The sequence below is a fragment of the Ceratotherium simum genome, chromosome 18 (genome assembly GCF_057802395.1).
Source record: "Ceratotherium simum simum isolate JZ-2026a chromosome 18, ASM5780239v1, whole genome shotgun sequence".
NCBI lineage: Eukaryota > Metazoa > Chordata > Mammalia > Perissodactyla > Rhinocerotidae > Ceratotherium > Ceratotherium simum.
The window spans coordinates 26449691-26468927 of record NC_141917.1 but is presented as its reverse complement, the minus strand read 5'-3'; the positions used below and the strand labels follow the sequence as shown (position 1 = coordinate 26468927).

Genomic DNA, 19237 nt, shown 5'->3' with positions numbered 1-19237 from the left:
GCTTTTACTTACTGTTCACCTGGATTTTCCAGGGTGCAGAGAATACATGGTCCTGTCCACATCCATTACTGCTTCATGAGGTGTACTCTATTGTTTACAGTTTGTAGAGGCTTACCTGGGAACTCCATGTATATGTCCAGGCCAGTCGAAGCCAGACATCTATAACTTTGATTGCATGTGGAGTCCATTCCCAGGCTTCCTGGGCTTTAATTGTTGTGGATACACAAGCCGTGGATTTTACCTAATCTCTGTAAATTATTGGTCTTATTAACCACTCTGCTAAATCTCTGGCAATCTTAATTTAATCAGACCCCTAGCATTTATTAGATTTAAAAGGATTTCCTCAAATCCAGTCAGTGTCTGCTTCCCCTGCCTCACATTTAAATCACCTTCTTTAAACTGATATTTTTGTTTATTCCGTTTTGACTCCCTTAATCTAAATTCTCATTTTCCGAAAGCCTTGATTCTCAGGAGTGCTAGCTTCATTAGGCTAATTTAAGTCCCTTTGTCAGTAGGGAAGTCCCATGGATCCTGATGGTCCGTCATCTTCTGAAATACAGGCTGACTATTGTGACTGGGCAGAGTACCAAGATTGACCTTGAGAAGGTGCCAGAGCCATGAGTCTAGCCATCCCTAATCCTAGGCTCTCCAGTCTTCAGAGAATTAATTGGCCTGCTCTCCCTCCTACCAAGATTATATGTTACCTTGTTTTGAATCTTAGCCAGAACCAGTTACAGCTTCTCCTCTTCTCAAAGTTGGGTACTTCAGATTGATAGCTTGCAACCCTGCTGGCAAAGTTTACAGCTGCATAATTTGGACAACCCCAGTTGTTGCCCTCGAAGCATGCCCTGACTTCATATGATGATGCCTGGTTGACTTGAGTGTCCCCCACATCCCTAGATGTCTGTCAATCTCATTCTGTCTGGCTGTTCTTCCACCTTGGACGTTGCCCTTAAATTTCTCTTTGGAGAGTTCCATCTGATTGCTTTACTGTTTGTTATTCAGAAATTTAGGCATGGGCCCATACATCAGTTTTCTCATATATCCTTCCAAAATTAACCTTGTGTTTTTATCCTAAGCAGTGTTGAATGAATGATGTTCTAATTCTCCCTGAGGCCACATTGGGCTTGATTATTTTTCCTGAGCTTCTTAACTTGTTCATGTATACTGACAACAAACCACTATAATCTGAGGTTAACTGAGTCGGTAAGCTCGGGTTCTTACAGTCTGAAGGAGCCTAATTAAACACGTAACTTACTGAAAAATGAAAGATAATTATATTTTTAAACCTTTGACTTTCAAAGTTTTTTGTTCTTTATCTTCATGTAAGGATAAGTAGTGAAAAGACAATAAGCCCCGGAAAATCCTAGGTTAGTAATGTATAGTAATTGTATTTTTTCAGTATTTTACTTAAAATTATAGTTATGGAAAGACATGAAAGGTAAAAGGCACACAAAATAACTTGGCTAAGAATATTTCTAGTTTGACTCTGAATTCGAAGTGAATTAGCTATTTTATTTTCTTCTTGTTTTTAATAGGGTTACACATCATTTTGGAATGACTGTATATCATCTGGATTACGTGGCTGTATGTTAATTGAATTAGCCTTGAGAGGAAGGTTACAACTAGAGGCTTGTGGAATGAGACGTAAAAGTCTATTGACAAGAAAGGTAAGAGGAGTGCTAAATAACATACCCTTTCTAAAGAGTTTGTGCTGCCTGCAAATGAAGAATGTTAACTTCTTCATTTGAAAGCTATTAATAGCTTTCAAAAATTAAAGAGGGAGTTGATTTTAAAGTTGTCTTTTTTAATTGTGTTTCCATATCTTTCTTGCATTCTTGGTTTCTGCGTTCTTTGTACATAATGAATAATAATATTTGTTGTCAGGATCACTGGCCGTTGCATTTTACATATGCAAAAAGACTCCAAACTTCATTTCCTGCTTCTGAAAGCCATAATTTGGAAAGACTTGACATAACTTTCTTTTAAAACTCAAGTAATATTGTGCAAATGAACTATCCATAAGCTATTGATGTTTTTAGCAGAATATGAATACTTTTCAGGTCTTTGCCTTCCCTACTGTGGTCTCTGTAAACAGAGGTACTACAGTCACGCATTGCTTAGCGACGGGTGTATGTTGGAGAACTGAGTCATTAGACTATTTCGTCATTGTGCGAACATCATGGAGTGTACTTACACAAACCTAGATAGTGTAGTCTGCTACACACCTAGGCTATATGGTACTAAGTTCGTGGGACCACCGTTGTATATGCAGTGCATAACTGTATTAGCTAGTTTTTAGAATTTTTAACTTCAACCACGATCTCAAGTATTTAAGGTTGTTTCTCTTTTAGTCTGTTGTTGCTCCGGGGCATGGTATTTAAAACTTTTTTCCTGGGGCAGGCCAGGTGGTGTGGGGTTGCGTCCTCGCGCTCCACTTCGTCCTCGCGCTCCACTTCGGCGGCGGGGTTTGCAGGTTCGGATCCCAGGCAAAGATCTATGTACCACTTATCAAGCCATGCTGTGGCAGGCATCCCACATATAAAGTAGAGGAAGATGGGCATGGATGTTAGCCCAGGGCCAATCTTCTTCAGCAAAAAGAGGAGGACTGGCAACAGATGTTAGCTCAGGGCTAATCTTCTGCACCAAAAAAACTTCTGTTTTTTCCTTAATACAGTGTCCCAATGAAATCCAGAAAGTTTTTGGTCAGAACTCTACTTTTCTGGATTGATATGTTAGAGTAATAAATCCTGTAGGAAAGAAAGCCATTAATGTATTCTCGAAAATTATATGCAAAGTAAACATAGGATAGCAGAAAATATTCTTCATGAGAGTTTAAAATTAAATCTAGTCTAGTCATTTAAAGTAAAGTCAAATGAGCTGGCATGAGATTAGTTTTAAAATTACTGTTAACTATATCATAGAGCAGAATGTAATTTTTATTTCATTTTATTGTGCAACCGTAGATTTATGGAGGAAAAAACCTTAAGAATCTGCCATTGTAATTATCAATGAAATATACACATAGGTGACTACTAATTAATTATAGTATTTGTAAGTAATTTTGCGTTAATGTTATGGAGCCCTGACCTGAAGTGAAAAGATTTTTTTTTTTTTTTGTGAGGAAGATCAGCCCTGAGCTAACATCCATGCCAATCCTACCTTTTTTTGCTGAGGAAGACCGGCCCTGAGCTAACATCTATTGCCAATCCTCCTCCTTTTTTTCCCTTTTTCTCCCTAAAGCCCCAGTAGATAGTTGTATGTCATAGTTGCACATTCTTCTAGTTGCTGTATGTGGGACACGGCCTCAGCATGGCCGGACAAGTGGTGCGTCAGTGTGCGCCCGGATCCGAACCCGGGCCGCCAGTAGCGGAGCTTGGGCACTTAACCGCTAAGCCACAGGGCCGGCCCCGAAAAGATTTTGATACTGGTTCTTTTTGTGGGAACAAGTTTTGTGTTGGTTATCAACAAATTATTTGCTCTTTTGTTCATTTATTCATTCATCATATATTAATTTACTGTTTAAGCCTGCCATGGCACTGTGCTCGACCCTGGGGATATAGTGGTAACCAAGAGACATATGCTGCTTGCGTGCATGGGCTTGTTATTTCATCTACTTGTTTGTGGGATCTTAACTAGGTAGTTGATATGTGTTTTAGAAAAATACCCCAATATGATTTAATTTACTCACTTAAAAATAGTTGTTGCTTTTATTAAAATAATACATATATAATACTTATAAAATCAAATGGTGTTAAAAGGCTTATAATAAAGAACCATTTTCTACCCACCCTTCCTGATTCCTTAGTCCTGTTCGTGGGAGCCAGTCATTCTCAGTCCTTGTATTAGTTTCCTAGGGCTGCCTTGACAAATTACCACACACTTTGTGGCTGAAAACAACAGACGTTTATTATCTCACAGTTCTGGAGGCCAGAATGTGCTATTCCTTGCCTCTTCTGGCTTCTGGTAGCTCCAGGCTTTCCTTGGCTTCTGGCCACATCTCTCTCTGCTCTGTCTTCACATTGCCTTCTCTTCTGTGTCTCTCTACTTCGTTTGTCTCTTCTAAGGACACTTTATTTATATTTAGGGCCCATCTGGATAATCCAGGATGATCTCATCTCCAGATCTAATTTAACTTAATTTCACCTACAAAGACTTATTTTTCCAAATAAGATCTGGGGATTAGGTTCCGGGGTTAGGACATGAACACCTTTTGGGAGCCACCATTCAACTTGCTACATTCTCTTAGCTATTTCTTTTGGCATTTACCTCTATATTTCTTTTTAAAGATTTTATTTTTTCCCCCCCAAAGCCCCAGTGGATAGTTGTATGTTGTAGCTGCACATCCTTCTAGTTGCTGTATGCGGGACTCGGCCCCAGGATGAACGGAGAAGTGGTGCCTCGATGCGCACCCGGGATCCGAACCCAGGCCACCAGCATTGCAGCGCGCACACTTAACCACCAAGCCACAGGGCCGGCCCACCTCTATATTTCTAAATAAGCTTATACTGCCATCTCTTGATAAATCAGTTTGAGACACTGTTTACTTTCTAGAATAGAGGAATATTTGCCTCTCTTAAATACCACTTCCTAATAGAGTTCTTTCATAATTTTTGGCAAAACCGTAATGATTGTTTTATATTATTACAATTATGTTAATATTATTTTCTGCAGAGTTGTTATATCCTATGATATTTTCCTTCCTTGTATAGTTTTTGTTTTTTTCTGGAGTTAATTATTCTTTTTTTTAAAGTTTTCTATTGGGCCGGCCCCGTGGCTTATCGGTTAAGTGTGCGTGCTCCGCTGCTGGCGGCCTGCGATTGGATCCCGGGCGTGCACGGACGCACTGCTTCTCTGGCCATGCTGAGGCTGAGTCCCACATACGGCAACTAGAAGGATGTGCAGCTATGACATACAACTGTCTACTGGGGCTTTGGGGGTGGAAAAAAATAAATAAAAATAAAATCTTAAAAAAAAAAAAAGTTTTCTATGTAGCTATCCTTTTTCTTACATGCTCCATCAGAGAAAAATTAGCATTTCTTTCAAATGTTCAGATACATTGATAACTCCATTAAAATTTGCCTTGTGCTCCAGTCTAAACTGGTTATGCTTTGGTTCTACTGGGACTTCGTGTCACATTTTTCCAGAAAATAAGCCCCAGTTTTCTGGATCTAGTATTTCCTTCCACCCTTGTGGAAGGAAAATGTTTTGAGACTTCGCATGCCTGAAAATCCCTTTATTGTACCTCATTTTTATTTGACAGTTGACTGGGAATAGATTGCTAGATTTAAATGATTTTCCTACAGAATTTTGAAGGCATTTCTCCATTGTACTCTAGTATACAGAGTTGCTGTTCAATCTGGTGCCCTTCTGGTTTTCATTCTTTGTATATCTGTTTTTTCCTCTTTGGAAGCGTTTGGGAACTTCTCTTTATCCCTGGTGTTCTAAAATTGTACTATATGCTTAAATGTGGGTCCTTTTAAATTCATTACGCATGGGCTCTTTCAATCCGGAAATGTGTGTCTTTGGGTTTTGGAAAGTTTTCTTATATTTCTTATATCTTCTGCCCTCCATTTTCTAGAACTCTGTAAGTTGGATGTGGCTACTCTATTTTTTTGTCTGATTTTTTTTTTCTTTATTTCCCAGCTTTATTGAGATATAATTGATATTCTCGTGACCTCTCTTATCTTTTAATGCTCTGTTGAGTTTTTTATTGTGGTGTTCATGTTTTTGATTTCCAGGGGCCTTTTCTGTTTTTTTGTCGTAGCTGCTTATTCTTGTTTTATGGATGTAATATCTTCTTTTAGATCTCTGAGGATATTATGGCTCTTTTGAAAATTTCCTTTATCTGTGTTATCTCTTTTTCTTCAAAATTATTTTCTCTCTCTCTTGTTCTCTTCCCAGTGTTGAAGGCTTTCCTTCAAATGTCTTATCATCCTTGATTATCTGTTCATATTTGAGAATGACCCTCCCCCCTCCAAGGAAAAAAAACACTAAATAGAAATTATATGTGTGGGCGTATATTTACTAGTGGGCCACACATGACTGAATTTTGTTAAGGAGTTGAGAACTTTATAGGAGGCATTAAAGAATTTTAAGCAGAACCAGTGGAATGTCATGGTATGATTTGCCTTTTGGAAGGAAGAGTGAAGAGAATGGATCGAAAGAGGCTAAAACTAGTTCAGGGAAATTTAAGTTAATCCAAGTGAAAGATAACCAGATTCGTTAGATTAGAATAATGCAAAGGTGATGGAGAAAAGTTGTCCCTCTGAGAGAGATTTAGGGGACAGAATTTTATAAGAAAAAAGATTCAAGTTATTATGCCCCTGATATAAGACCTGTCTCAAAGGGATGGGTGTGAGATGGGCTTTGAGGCCACATTACAGTGGATTTAAGGAGGAAGTGGGAAGTAAGAAGTGGTAGCATGACCACAGTATATAGACATATAATTTTTTCTCCCAAGGTTCACCTTTCTTTTTTCTTATTTTCTCTGACCCCCTACTAAAAGCATACACTGTCCAGTAGAACTTTCTGTGATGATAAAAATGGTCTGTATCTGTACTAATACTGTAGCCACTAGCCACATGTGTCTATGAGCCAGATGCTTGAGATTTGGCTAGTGCAAGTTGAGACATGCTGTAAGTAAAAACACACATTGGACCTTTGAAGACTTACTATGGATAAAGAATGTAAAATATCTTAATTTTAAAATATTTTTTGCATGTTAGTATTTTGATTGTAGTGGGTTAAATCAAATATATTAAAATTGATTGCACCTGTTTCTTTTTTAATATAACTAAAATTTTAAAAATAGATTTATGGCTTGCATTTATGGTTCTACTTATATTTCTATTAGGTCTTACTGTCTCAGAAATAAATGTCGTATGTATTTTTTAATCTTTCAGAAGATTGAACAAACGGTAAAGGACACGTTGTGGAGGGCAAATTTAAGAGAGGACTGTTACATTTTTAAAATAATAGTGTAAATTTCATAACGTTTTAATAGCTTAACATAAAGTAATATAACAGATTCAAATTTGATATTATAGAATTTCAATTAAGAATTTGTTGCTTAGCCAAGAACAGTAATGAAGGCTATAGAAATCTAATACTTGGCTAAAGCAGTATAGCATTTTCCTCTCTTCATCCCCCACATCTGGATTTTTCCACTCTTAAGATAGATTCTGTATCCCAATATAGTTAAAAAAAATTCATAATATTTAGAAATTTTGTGTAATCAAACCTACTGGTATTTTCTTCAAGGTTTCTATTGTCACTATTTTGAAAAAATCTTTCTCATCCCCAAAATTATATTTCATATTTAAATTTTTATCTTTTATTGTGGTATAAGCTCTGAGGAGCCAAATCTTACTTTTTACTTCTAATTTATTAGCCAGTTGTTTTAAGTAACATTTATTGAAAAATTCATTTCTCCACCGATGTAAAATGCCACCTTTATTGTGTGCTAAACTCTCGTATGTAATTGAGAATGTTTCTGAAACTAATAAAAGTTTAAAAAATGAATTTCTGGGTCAAATAGCCCAAGGTTTAACAATGAAATGGATTACACTGAGTATAAACTGTTCTAGCATTTTGCTTTACTGATTATTGCACAGTAGCTTTCTTTTCATTCATGATTGCAGCTAATCTAGTTAGGTTAAATATTGGACTTCCTTAATATAGAATTAATTTAAAATCTGAACTTTGATACTGCATGAACACTTGGGGCTTTAAGCTTAATGAATTCTTTGCATAATTGTTTAAGTTATTCGTTTAAAGAGATCAAGTCAGAGAAAAAGAGTCAGGGGATCATGTCTTTCTTTTTTTTTTTTAAGATTTTATTTATTTATTTTTCCCCCAAAGCCCCGGTAGATAGTTGCATGTCGTAGTTGCACATCCATTCTAGTTACTGTATGTGGGACGCGGCCTTAGCATGGCCGGAGAAGCGGTGTGTCGGTGCGCGCCCGGGATCCGAACCCGGGCCGCCAGCAGCGGAGCGTGCGCACTTAACCGCTAAGCCACGGGGCCGGCCCCGATCATGTCTTTCTTATTGCTTACATTTTAGGTGATCTGTAAGTCAGATGCTCCAACAGGGGATGTTCTTCTTGATGAAGCTCTAAAGCATGTTAAGGAGACTCAGCCTCCAGAAACTGTCCAGAACTGGATTGAATTACTTAGTGGTAAGTTCCTTTGTATAAACTAGAAACTGAATTCTGTTTAAAAGTTTTTTGTAAAAGTTTAAAATGTTTTTGAAAGAAACTTAGATAAAATAGCCAAAAGTTTGTTTAGTTATTTAGGCAAACTTGCAAGTTACCAGTCACTGAATGAGGAAAATAGTGGCTTTTAAAATCTCATCCCCTTTAACAAGACTGAGCAGATGTTGAATGGATGTAATAATATTCTTCCTTAGAGCTCACATCATTCTTTATCTAAATGACCTCACGCTACCTTATTCTGGACAGGCTAGGTTAAGCTGTGGTAACAAACAGCCCCCAGACCTCAGCGGCCTAAAACAACAGTTTATTTCTCACTCATGGTGTAAGTCCATCACAGGCCACTTCGTTCTCACTCTGGCAGCCCTCGGATGGAACCACTACCATCTCGAGCGTTGTCAGTCACTGTTGTAAAGGGAAGAAGAGCATAGCACATCACTCAGGCTCTTAAGTTTCCACTGAGAAATGACACATAGTTCAGGTTTCTGTGGTTGGAGCAAGTCATATAGCCTCCTCTAACTTGAAGAAGACAGGAAAGTGCAGGTGTAGGGGGAGAACCTGAAATGTTTGGTTGACGGCACTGATGACTACTCCATTTATATTACAGTTACTTGTGTATTTGTCTAATCTAGATAGCGAGCTGCTTGAGTATAGGACCTAAGTTATCTTGCTTTCCTCTCTACTGTTATGTAAAACATAGCTTCTGCATACGTGTATTGTTATTTCATGTTCAAACATACTGCTGTTTAGAGTAACTTTTAAAAAAAACATTCACACATTGTCAGAGGTTGGTAGTTAACATGATGTCATTTTTCTTGCTTATAAACAGAGTTTCTAAAATAATACGCCTATTGTGAGGATGTTCTTCTGTCAGTAAAAGATTTTGAGTTTTGCATGTTTGTTTATTTAAAAATTGAATACATATACTCTCTTCTTAGCTAATGGAGTAATAATGGGCACTTTACACTTCTGGCAGCGTTCATTCTTCCTTCTTACTGATAGAGAACATAAACTTATTCACAAGGTTGTCTTGATGTCTTTTGAAATTTTTGTTTTGACCATCCTGTAGATCTGCTGATAAAATTTCTTGTTGCTTCATTGAGTAAGAGAAACTTTAACTCTATCCCTTTCCCCCCTTTGTGCTTGTGATATTGCTGTTGTCTTCAATTATAATTTCTTTTGCAGGAGTCTTTTGAAAATACTTTGCCCATTTGATGAGGATTTATTAGGTTAAAACTAGATAATCTATAAATCCACTTACACAGCATATACCAATACAATACGTCACTGTGTCCACCACATCGTCAATCCTCTCTAGGTTAGCCTTCCACTTATGCCACATCTGACAGGGACTCAGGGCATTAACGTTAACTGCATATGTTAAATATTAGCAGATAGAATTTTTTTTAGATAAAATGGAGTACCCCATTGGATCGTTTTGTACATTCTAAGGAGATTGCTGGCCTGGGCAATCTTTGGGTCATACTCTATGTTGTGCTGCCATTGTTGGCTCATTACCACTTCTGTGATTGCAACTTAGAATTTGTAATTAGGTTCTCAACTGGCCAAAAGGAGGGTTTCTCAAAGTTGTAGTTATTTTTTTGGCAGACAAGTCGGAGTGCTAAAGTTGTTTTTATGGAATATAGTGAGTTTTACCTTAATATTAATGTTATTGATATCTGCTTGATGCCACTTAACACCATGGAGATGTTTTCAGATGCTCCATCCATCAGCGAGCTCTCTATCTTATATCATGTGTGCTAACGGCCCTTTGGGCTTTGGTTTAATAATGTATCTTTTTTTAATAGTTTTATTTATTTATTTATTTTTCCCCCAAAGCCCCAGTAGATAGTTGTATGTCATAGCTGCACATCCTTCTAGTTGCTGTATGTGGGACGCGGCCCCAGCATGGCTGGAGAAGTGGTGCTTCGGTGCGCACTCGGGATCCAAACTCGGGCCACCAGCAGTGGAGCGCGCGCACTTAACTGCCAAGCCACGGGGCCGGCCTAATGATGTATCTTAAACTACCAAATTTCCTTTGACAGGTTATAATACCTTAAATTGAATTCATTAGTATGAATTCAGTTAGTGTGGCATGCAAGGAGGCTGAATCTCAACATTTAAGGTGGCTGTGTACTTCTTAAATTTATCTATGGAACATTTTATGAATGTAGCTTGTCCAGTACTCAATATAAATGCTACCTGAACTCAACTTGGGCTTCTCTTGCACTGTTCTCACCTGATTGAGGAGTGAAAAGATGGCAGAAGTCTATAAGCTTTTCTCAAAATTATGTACATACAGTTAAGATTTTGTAGAAGAGAGTGTCCATGTGAATTAGGAATTTGGGTAAACTGTGAGGCCAGTAGTTACAAAGTTTTCTTTTTTAAACAATGTCCTGTGAAGTTTAGGATGGCTATAAATGCCAGGGTATCACCTATAGTGCTTTAGTTGCATGTTCCTGAAATATATTAGGAATGAATCATAATTTCAGCATAAAAGAAGGGAATTCACAGTGAGAGAAGGAGAAAAAAGCACATTTCTTTTTTTCTTGTTTTCTTTCTTTTTTTTTGGTCAGGAAGATTAGCCCTGAGCTAACATCTGTTGCCCATCTTACTCTTTTTTTGCTTGAGGAAGATTGTTGCTGAGCTCACATCTGTGCCAGTCTTCATCTATTTTTTATGTGGGACACCACCACAGCATGGCTTGATGAGCAGTGTGTAGGTCCATGCCTGGGATCTGAACTGGTAAACCCCAGGCCGCTGAAGTGGAGTGTTCGAACGTAACCACCGTGCCACATGGCTGGCCCCAAAAGCACATTTCTTTTAAATTAAGAAAACATCTTTTTCCTACTGAGTTAACATGCTGATAGCAGCTTGGTGATTTAAAAAAAAAACAACACTTTTTTATTGTGGTAAAATGTACACAACACAACACTTACCATTTTAACCATTTTAACCATTTTTAGTTGTTCAGTTCTATAGGCAGCTTGTTGATTTTTAAAAATTTCAGTTGCTTCCAGATAATGAACGGTATCAAATACCAGTTATTGTAGCAATACTGACGTAGGTGCTATGAAATTTAGAAAAAAAAAAAGTGCTTCCAGACTGAAAGAATCTTAAAATCCATTTGCAGAGAACAGTTGTATATTTCTCATAATTTGATAACAGAAAAGAGTTTAACAACATGGTTGTCTGAAAGTGCAGTACTCAGAGAAAAGAGAAATCCTTGAGAGCTTTAGTAGTTGGAGGAGGAAGTGGAACTTGGATTAGGCCTTTGATGGGTAAGAATGAGACAGAAAGAAGGAAGTGTTCCTGTTCAGAGGGATTAGAGGGAGTTGTAAAGTCCGTGGACCTATCCCTACACGGCTGAGTCTGCGCTTGCTCCTTGGTTTTCAGAACTGTGTTGTGCTGTATTGTTGAGAGAGACATGCATAGGTAGCAAGATTATATGTAAAGAAAAGAGAATGATTAACACAGGTCAGTCTGGTGATTACCTCTGAGGAGGAGAGGGCACAGGGGAGGCATCTAAAGTACTGACAAAGGTTTCTTTTTCACCTAGGGTGGGGGGATACCCAGAGGTTCATTTTATTGCTACTTACACTGTATGTATATACATGCTAAAACTACCGACAAATTGTAACCATTATTTATATATCTCATTAATTAAAAAAATTAATATACATATATTACAGGCAAAGACTTAAAAATATTTAAAGACTACTGCTTTTAAGATTAGAGTTTCTGGCTTTGTGAAATCTTAAGACATGTAGTTGATCAGTTTGGTCACAAGGTGTCACTAGACTGCCAAATTTATGAACAAAGCTGCTTTTAGTTTTGTAACTTGATGTCAAGGAAGATAGAAGTTTTTTGTAGTGAAATTAATTAGGTACCTGTCAGTATGTCATTTCCACTAAAGTAATTGTTTGGCAGTGGATATCAATAACCTTTGAAGAACTTTTCCTCTCTGTATTTTCCTTTACAAAAAGGTGAACTATAAATAAATTCTGTGCATTTTAAATTTGTTTGCATAACTTACAAAAAGTCTTTTCACGTAGACAGTGAATAATTTAGGGACTGATCAATAACAATATGGATCAGAGTAACATCTTTTAAAAATCTGGAATTTTGAGCATTATTCATTCATCAGGCATTTATTACAAAGTATTTAAAAGATATTCAATATTCTGCTTACATTGAAGCAGCTAAATCTTTAGTAGCTAGTAGAAGTCAAACCTTCATTGTATCTTCTCTTTACTGATCCAACTACCCTCCTCCCATCCCAGTTTATACTGGTGTCTTAGGTATGCTAATCTCAGGGATGACTTTTTTCTTTGGATGTAGCTTAATTTGGTTCTTTTTTAAAAGGCAGAAATGTCAGGATGCCAAGACACTTTGACCAAGTTATTTCATTGCACCTTTTTTTGGGTGCCAAAAATAGTATTAAACAATATTTGCATGTTACCCACACTGTTCCAGCTTTCTGCTTATGAGATTTCATTTTTTTTAAATATTTGAGGAGGTCTGAGTAACATTTTTGTTGGAGTGAGCACACAAGGTTTGCCTTTTTCCAGGGGATTGCTACAAAAGAAGATGATGTCTCAGTCTCTTTTTATTACTTCTCTGAGGCAGAAGTGATTGCCCATAAGAAGGTCCAATCATAAATGGAACACCTTATTTGGAGGTGGGTCTGTGTTCAGGCTCTTCTCGTTTTTAGTAGCAACACTAAACTCTAAGTTAGCATATTTTGGAATTGAGAAATTTCTAACAGGAGCTTTGTAAGGATTAGCTTGTTCCATTGGTTGTAGTATATAAGATTTACTTTTGGATAAGGTGTGGCTAAACCTTAGTTTGACTTCAGTAAAATAGACAGTAAGTCATAAACCGATAATCGCATTTATTTCCCATGAGAAAGAAAAAAATTATAGAAGCATTAGAGGGATTTTTGTTTTTTTTAGGTCTGCAAAGAAAAATTTAGCTATGAGTTTCTCAGAATAATCTTGATTTATTTATTTTTCTCCCCATATTGTTTGGGAACAGATGCCCAAGATATTCTCTGAGGCATAAAATACCTTCCCGTTTGACTAAGTTGCCAGGGAATAGTGTTTCTTTGATAATTGACAAATTATTATAAGCATAGTTAGTTAATTTATCTTGGAGTTGAACTACAGTTTTTTTATAGGCTTTTGCATAAATTTAACTATTGATTATTTTATGTTTATTAGTTTACATTTCCAAAAGTCAATTAAGAATAATTATCAGAAAACATAACCTAGCCGATTCTAGCTTACTGTGTTAGGCTGCCTACCACGTGCCAATGACATTACAAAACGCAAAACAAAATCCAAACTGTCTGAAGGGTGCATGCAGCAGGCAGGCATTTATTGGGGAGACGGGGTTCGTACAACAGCTAGAATTCCACATATAATCGTTGCCTCTCTATTTTGTTGTTTCTTCTGCCTGTGATTCAGACTCCTCTTCCTTTCCTAGGATGTTGAATTCTGCTGGATTTCAAGATTTAGCTTGAAAGTTCTTTCCCCTGTAACTTTTCTAGAAATATCCCTTAACATCAAACCCAAGTGATTTCTTAGTCCTCTGGGCACTTTGTTCATATTGTTTTGGTGGCCCTATTCACATCTTACTCTAGCCAGTATAGTTGTATTATGAATCTGTTTCCTTCACTTGATTTTAAATTTCTACAGTGTTAGAAATATGTCTTACTTAATGTTTACATTCTCAGTACCTAATAAGATTTTTTAGACCACTAGAAATACAGTAAATTTCTTTTCGTCGAAGTGCTGATTCTGCACATCGATAAATAATTATAGCTAACATTGAGAGCTTACCATGTACCAGGCTCTGTTCTAAGGACTTGATATGGCTTTATCTCATTTAATCCTCATAATAACCCTATGTGCTGGATAGTTATCTTCATTTTACAGATGAGGAAAGAGGAATAGAGAGGTTAAAGAACTTTGCCCAAGGTCGCACAGCTAGGAAATGACCAAGTTGAAATTCAAATGCAACCAGTCTGGCTCCAGAGCTGCTTGTTATGACCTCTCAGGCTATAATGCTTCATCAAGTAACTTAATTATTTCTTAACGTTAAATGTAGTTATGGGCTTGTTTAACACCAGAAATTGGAATAAGTAGAATTTCACTTATTATTGAATTATATTTTTCTTTCATACTATTAGGTTTTTAAATTTAATAGGGTCCCAAATATATTTCAGCTCTTTTCCTTTTTGAAGTTACAAAGGAAATTGAATGCAATGATTGTTTTCTTTTGTGGAACCTGGTTTGCCGGGCCTTTTTATTTGAATGCAGGAGGTGACTTCAATATATTAATAATTCATGGTACCAACCCTTCATTATTTGACAACTGTTTTCAAGTCCCTAGTTTTACAGAATGAATCACAAAATGAAAAATGGCCAGTTGCAGATCATTCATTCTTTTTTAAAAGAAGGCTCTTATTTTTCTCTTCATTGTATTTGTGTTTTCCTTTAAATTATTTAGATATTTATAATAGCTGTTTTAAGGTTCTTGTCTGCTAATTCCATCATTTCTGTCATTTTTCGGTCATGTCTGACTTGGTTGACTGTTTCTATTGATTTTTTTTCCTCCTTAGTTTTGGGTCACATTTTTCTGCTTCTTCACAGGTCTAGTAATTTTTTATTGAATGCTGGACATTATGGATGCTGTGTTGTTGAGTGCTGAATTTTGTTGTCTTTATTTCAAGATTTTTTCCTTTGTTTTTGTAGGCATTTAAGTTATGTGTGGATCAGCTTGTTTTTAAGCTTTGTTAGGACAGGTCTAGAGCAACCTTTACTCAATGGCTAGTTTAGCCCTTCTACTAAGGTGTTAACCTTTTGGAGTCCCTTCTGAATGTTTTGGGTGTTCAGTGAGGCCTTTCCACTCAGGCTATTGGCACTTAAATTTTTCCCACTTGTATGTGAACTCTTGGAATTGTTCAGCTTACAACTTTCTGGTCATTTTTCTTTGCCTAGCCTTGTGGAGTTTCTCACCTTAACACATGTGGCTTCATTTTCAGCCAGACTCAATGGAACACCATGCAGATTTCTAGAGCTCTTATTCTGCATAGCTCTCTCTTCTCCACTACCCTGCCTTGCATATTCCAGCTGCCATGGAACTCTGGTCTCTGCCTTCTTAACCCAGTGTGACTCCTGTGCTCTGCTTGGGGTCTTTTTTCCTGCTCTGCTGCCTGGAATATGCCTTCAGGTAGTAAGTTGGGCAGTAGTAGGGCTCACTTAGGTTTCTCTCAAGAGAAACTTTTTTTTGTCTATTTGTTGCAGATTGGTGTTTAACAGAAAAGGAACATCTTATTTTGCTATTAGATGCTTTTTGACAACAACTGGAGAGAGGCCAAACGTATAATTTAATATTTGGCTCATTTTTACATTAGGATAAGTGATTTGAAGACTGCTTTCAGTTTGGTCTTTTGAGTAACTGTTGTGCCTGAAAATGTGCCAGGTGTTTAGAATCCAAGGGTCTGGCCCTCCAGGGGTTCATGGTTTGGTTGGCAAGAAAACATAGTTGGATTTTCTTCTGTTTCTCTGGAGGAAAAAAAATCAAATTTTTCTGTAAATTTTAATGAAAGTACAAAATTTTATAAAGTTAGCAGATGATACCTATCATTTCTAACTTCTGAAATCTTTTGTTTAGGTGAGACATGGAATCCATTAAAATTGCATTATCAGTTAAGAAATGTGCGGGAACGATTAGCTAAAAACCTGGTGGAAAAGGGCGTATTGACAACAGAGAAACAGAACTTCCTACTTTTTGACATGACGACACATCCCCTCACCAACAACAACATTAAGCAGCGTCTCATCAAGAAGGTGCAGGAAGCTGTTCTTGACAAATGGGTGAATGACCCTCACCGCATGGACAAGCGCTTGCTGGCCCTTATTTACCTAGCCCATGCCTCAGATGTTCTGGAGAATGCTTTTGCTCCCCTTCTGGACGAGCAGTATGATTTAGCCACCAAGAGAGTGCGGCAGCTTCTCGACTTAGATCCTGAAGTGGAATGTCTGAAGGCCAATGCCAACGAGGTTCTGTGGGCGGTGGTGGCAGCCTTCACCAAGTAACTCTGCTCAGAATGAAGTGTTCTCTCTCTCCTGTAAACCAGTTGCTTCTATTCTATAGACTTCTGATTTTCTGCAGTTTGTACTTTCTCTCACTATAATTGGCTTTTGTTTTATAAAATGGTGGGTGGCTTTTTGTTTTTTGTATGTATGCAGGATTCTGCTGGTACGAGAGGCCTTCCTCTTTCTGTTTTAAAAAAAGTTTTACTGCCATATTGGCATTCCATTCCTTGTTGCCATTCTCACTGTTACCTGTTTTGGGTTTCTGGAATGCTTTGACTTCTAAAGAACCTCCAGTCTCCTCACATGCACATCTTTTGGATTACCTCAGGTTGAGTTTTTCCCACATGTGCATGTACATCTAGCATTCTGCCTACAATTCAGACAGAAGTCACAAAAAGGCCTTTAACTCACCAAAGGTAAATATCTGTATCTATTAGGACATTTTATACATAGACCTCAGTTGAGATGTATACTTAGCAAAATTATTTTTAAATTGAAACAACACAGTAAATAATATAAAATGCCCCTTGGATTTTGCTTCCCATGTAAATCTATTGTATTATTACACTTGTTATAATTTTAACTATTAAATCATAAAGGTCCAACTGTTTCACAAAGCCAGTTTGGGATGGTCTGCATTCCAGATACGCTGTATATAGTTTGAATTATATATAAATTGCCCCATTCTTCTGGCCACCCCTGCCTCCATCTTAGTATTTTGCAAGATTTAATTAGTTGTACACCTGGTGCCCCTCACTTGCTTCAGTCATTATTATTTGATGGCAAAATAGACCTCTCATCACTTAAGGAGAGAGAAAAGACGTGTATCTGATTGGACCCAAGATTTTTTGAGCTGTGCCATTCATGGTACTCTTTGCCTATGCATCTCCTTTTTGGAATTTTTTTTGGGTCTTAGTATTTTTATCATTTCTATAGGGAAGAGGCTTGTGACCAGTACTAATCTTGAGTACAGTTTTTTCTTTTTCTGTCCACAAGTAAATTAATGTCTTCTCTTAAATGTCATTTATCTACTCACACTTCCTTGGGGGAAAAATATCAAATGTTGGTCCTAGCAGATGTTGCATGTAAATTGTTAGCAAGTAATGACTACAACTCAGATGATTAAGAATTTTGTAACAGAAAGCTCTGCTGTGTTTTGATTTTTATATACAATTATGATAATTAGCACATTGTAAGAATATAAACCTTTGCTTTTCAAAGTTTATTTTTACTATTTCCTTATCACTGTTTATCGTATCACCATTGGCTTCATAATGTAAATACTATATATTGGACAAATTAAATGTCAAATTTTTTATTACCATAGTTCATGTTAATAGTGGGGCTTTCAGGTGTTTAGAGATTTTTTTGGTTAACTTCAATGCAAAAGTACTAGGTGGTGTATAACTCTAGAGTTGAATTTTAAGGGATTCCCTAATATGTATACTATCTTTTTATCTGAAGTAATAAATAAACTATGATCTTGAAAGTGCCTGAATCAGAGCAAGCATGTCATTTGTATTTTTGTATTCTACCGTAGTTGGTTTTAAATGAAGAGTAGTGTGGGAATATGTCAATGCAGGGGTTGGCAAACTTGTTCTTACAGGGCCAGCGAGCACATATTTTAGGTTTTGTGAGCCATATATGGTGGTGTAACTATTCAACTCTCCTGAAAGACAGGAGACAGTATAAATAATAAATAAATGGACAAGGCTGTGTTCCAATAAAACTTTATTTACAAAAACAGGCAGCTGGCCGTGGGCAGTAGTTTGCCAGTCCCTCTTTTAATGCATGGAAATTTTCTATATTTTATTTTCTAAATTTTCTAAATTCTGTAAATTTCTTTTAATGCATCGATTTTCTATCCATTAAAATAACCTCCTTTACCTTCAGAACTGACACTACTGGTGGTAATTAAGTATAGAAACTATTAATTTATAGTTTATTCCCATAAGTTGGATACTCAACTGATACTAGTATCCTGGAATTTCTTTTCAGGTGAAGATTTACTGTTTTTCCCTTGAAAAGATGTTAGAAGTGAGGTAGTGGATGTTTCTAAGGTGTCCTTCACTTTGGCAGCAGCAGCGTCTGTTCTCAAGCACGGGGGAAAGGACCTTGCCAGAACGTCTGTCAGGGTTTGTTTCAGAGTAGAGTGCCTGGTCAGCTCTACCTGTGTGCGACCCTAACTTCAGTACGTGTTTTTATATCCAGAGGAGAGGAAAAGGAGTACAGTCTGGGGGGGAGGGTGTTGATCTAGAACTCTTGTTCCTGTAAAATGCTGCTTCTTACAGTCTTCTTTAAAGCAGTAATGATGTGACTCCATGGAAATAATTATTCTGTGTGGTAGGAACAGTATTTCCACAGATTTTTGCCACTTTGGTTAAAAGCCTTCAGATTCAAGAATCAGGCAGTGGATTTTAATATAATGAAATTTACATAAAGATCTGTCATGCAAAGAATCTGCTGCTTTTTTCCTTCTTCACATGTTGTTTAATTTGATGAGTGTTCCTTAAAATAGCCTGATCTAGAACAATGCTGTAACAGAAGGGAGAAAGGAAACTTAGTAAATGCACACTCTGTGCCTAGTAAAGTGTTTTATATCTTGTTTTGACCTCCCTAAACCCCAATTACTATCTTCATTTAGTGAAGAACAGGCTTGGAGAGGATGATTTGCCCAATCTCACATTATCTGCTGTATGAGCTTTTAATCCTGAAGTGATTGAGTAACAGTAATGTCATTCAACTACAATTTTTCCTTTCTTTTTTGGACACTAGGAGGGGACTTCTTTTCTCTAACAGAGACACAAACAGCAGGCATGCAAAAAATTCTCAGGGCAGTGCAAAATACAATGATAAAAGGATAACCCTGCTTTATTCTAATATCTTGGTATAACTTACATAAATTATCTTTTGGGGATG

General features: G+C 37.0%; 1 protein-coding gene across 1 annotated transcript in view; it reads left to right on the top strand.

Moving 5' to 3' along the window:
* GOLPH3 (golgi phosphoprotein 3) overlaps window positions 1-17821 on the top strand; it is a 50784-nt gene extending 32963 nt beyond the window's left edge. The window contains exons 2-4 of the mRNA XM_004422701.3: window positions 1539-1670; window positions 8066-8180; window positions 15894-17821. Coding sequence (XP_004422758.1) covers window positions 1539-1670; window positions 8066-8180; window positions 15894-16318 — 672 coding nt within the window. The 3' untranslated portion in view covers window positions 16319-17821. The remainder of the gene's footprint in view (window positions 1-1538; window positions 1671-8065; window positions 8181-15893) is intronic.
* The last annotated feature ends 1416 nt before the right edge of the window (window positions 17822-19237 follow it).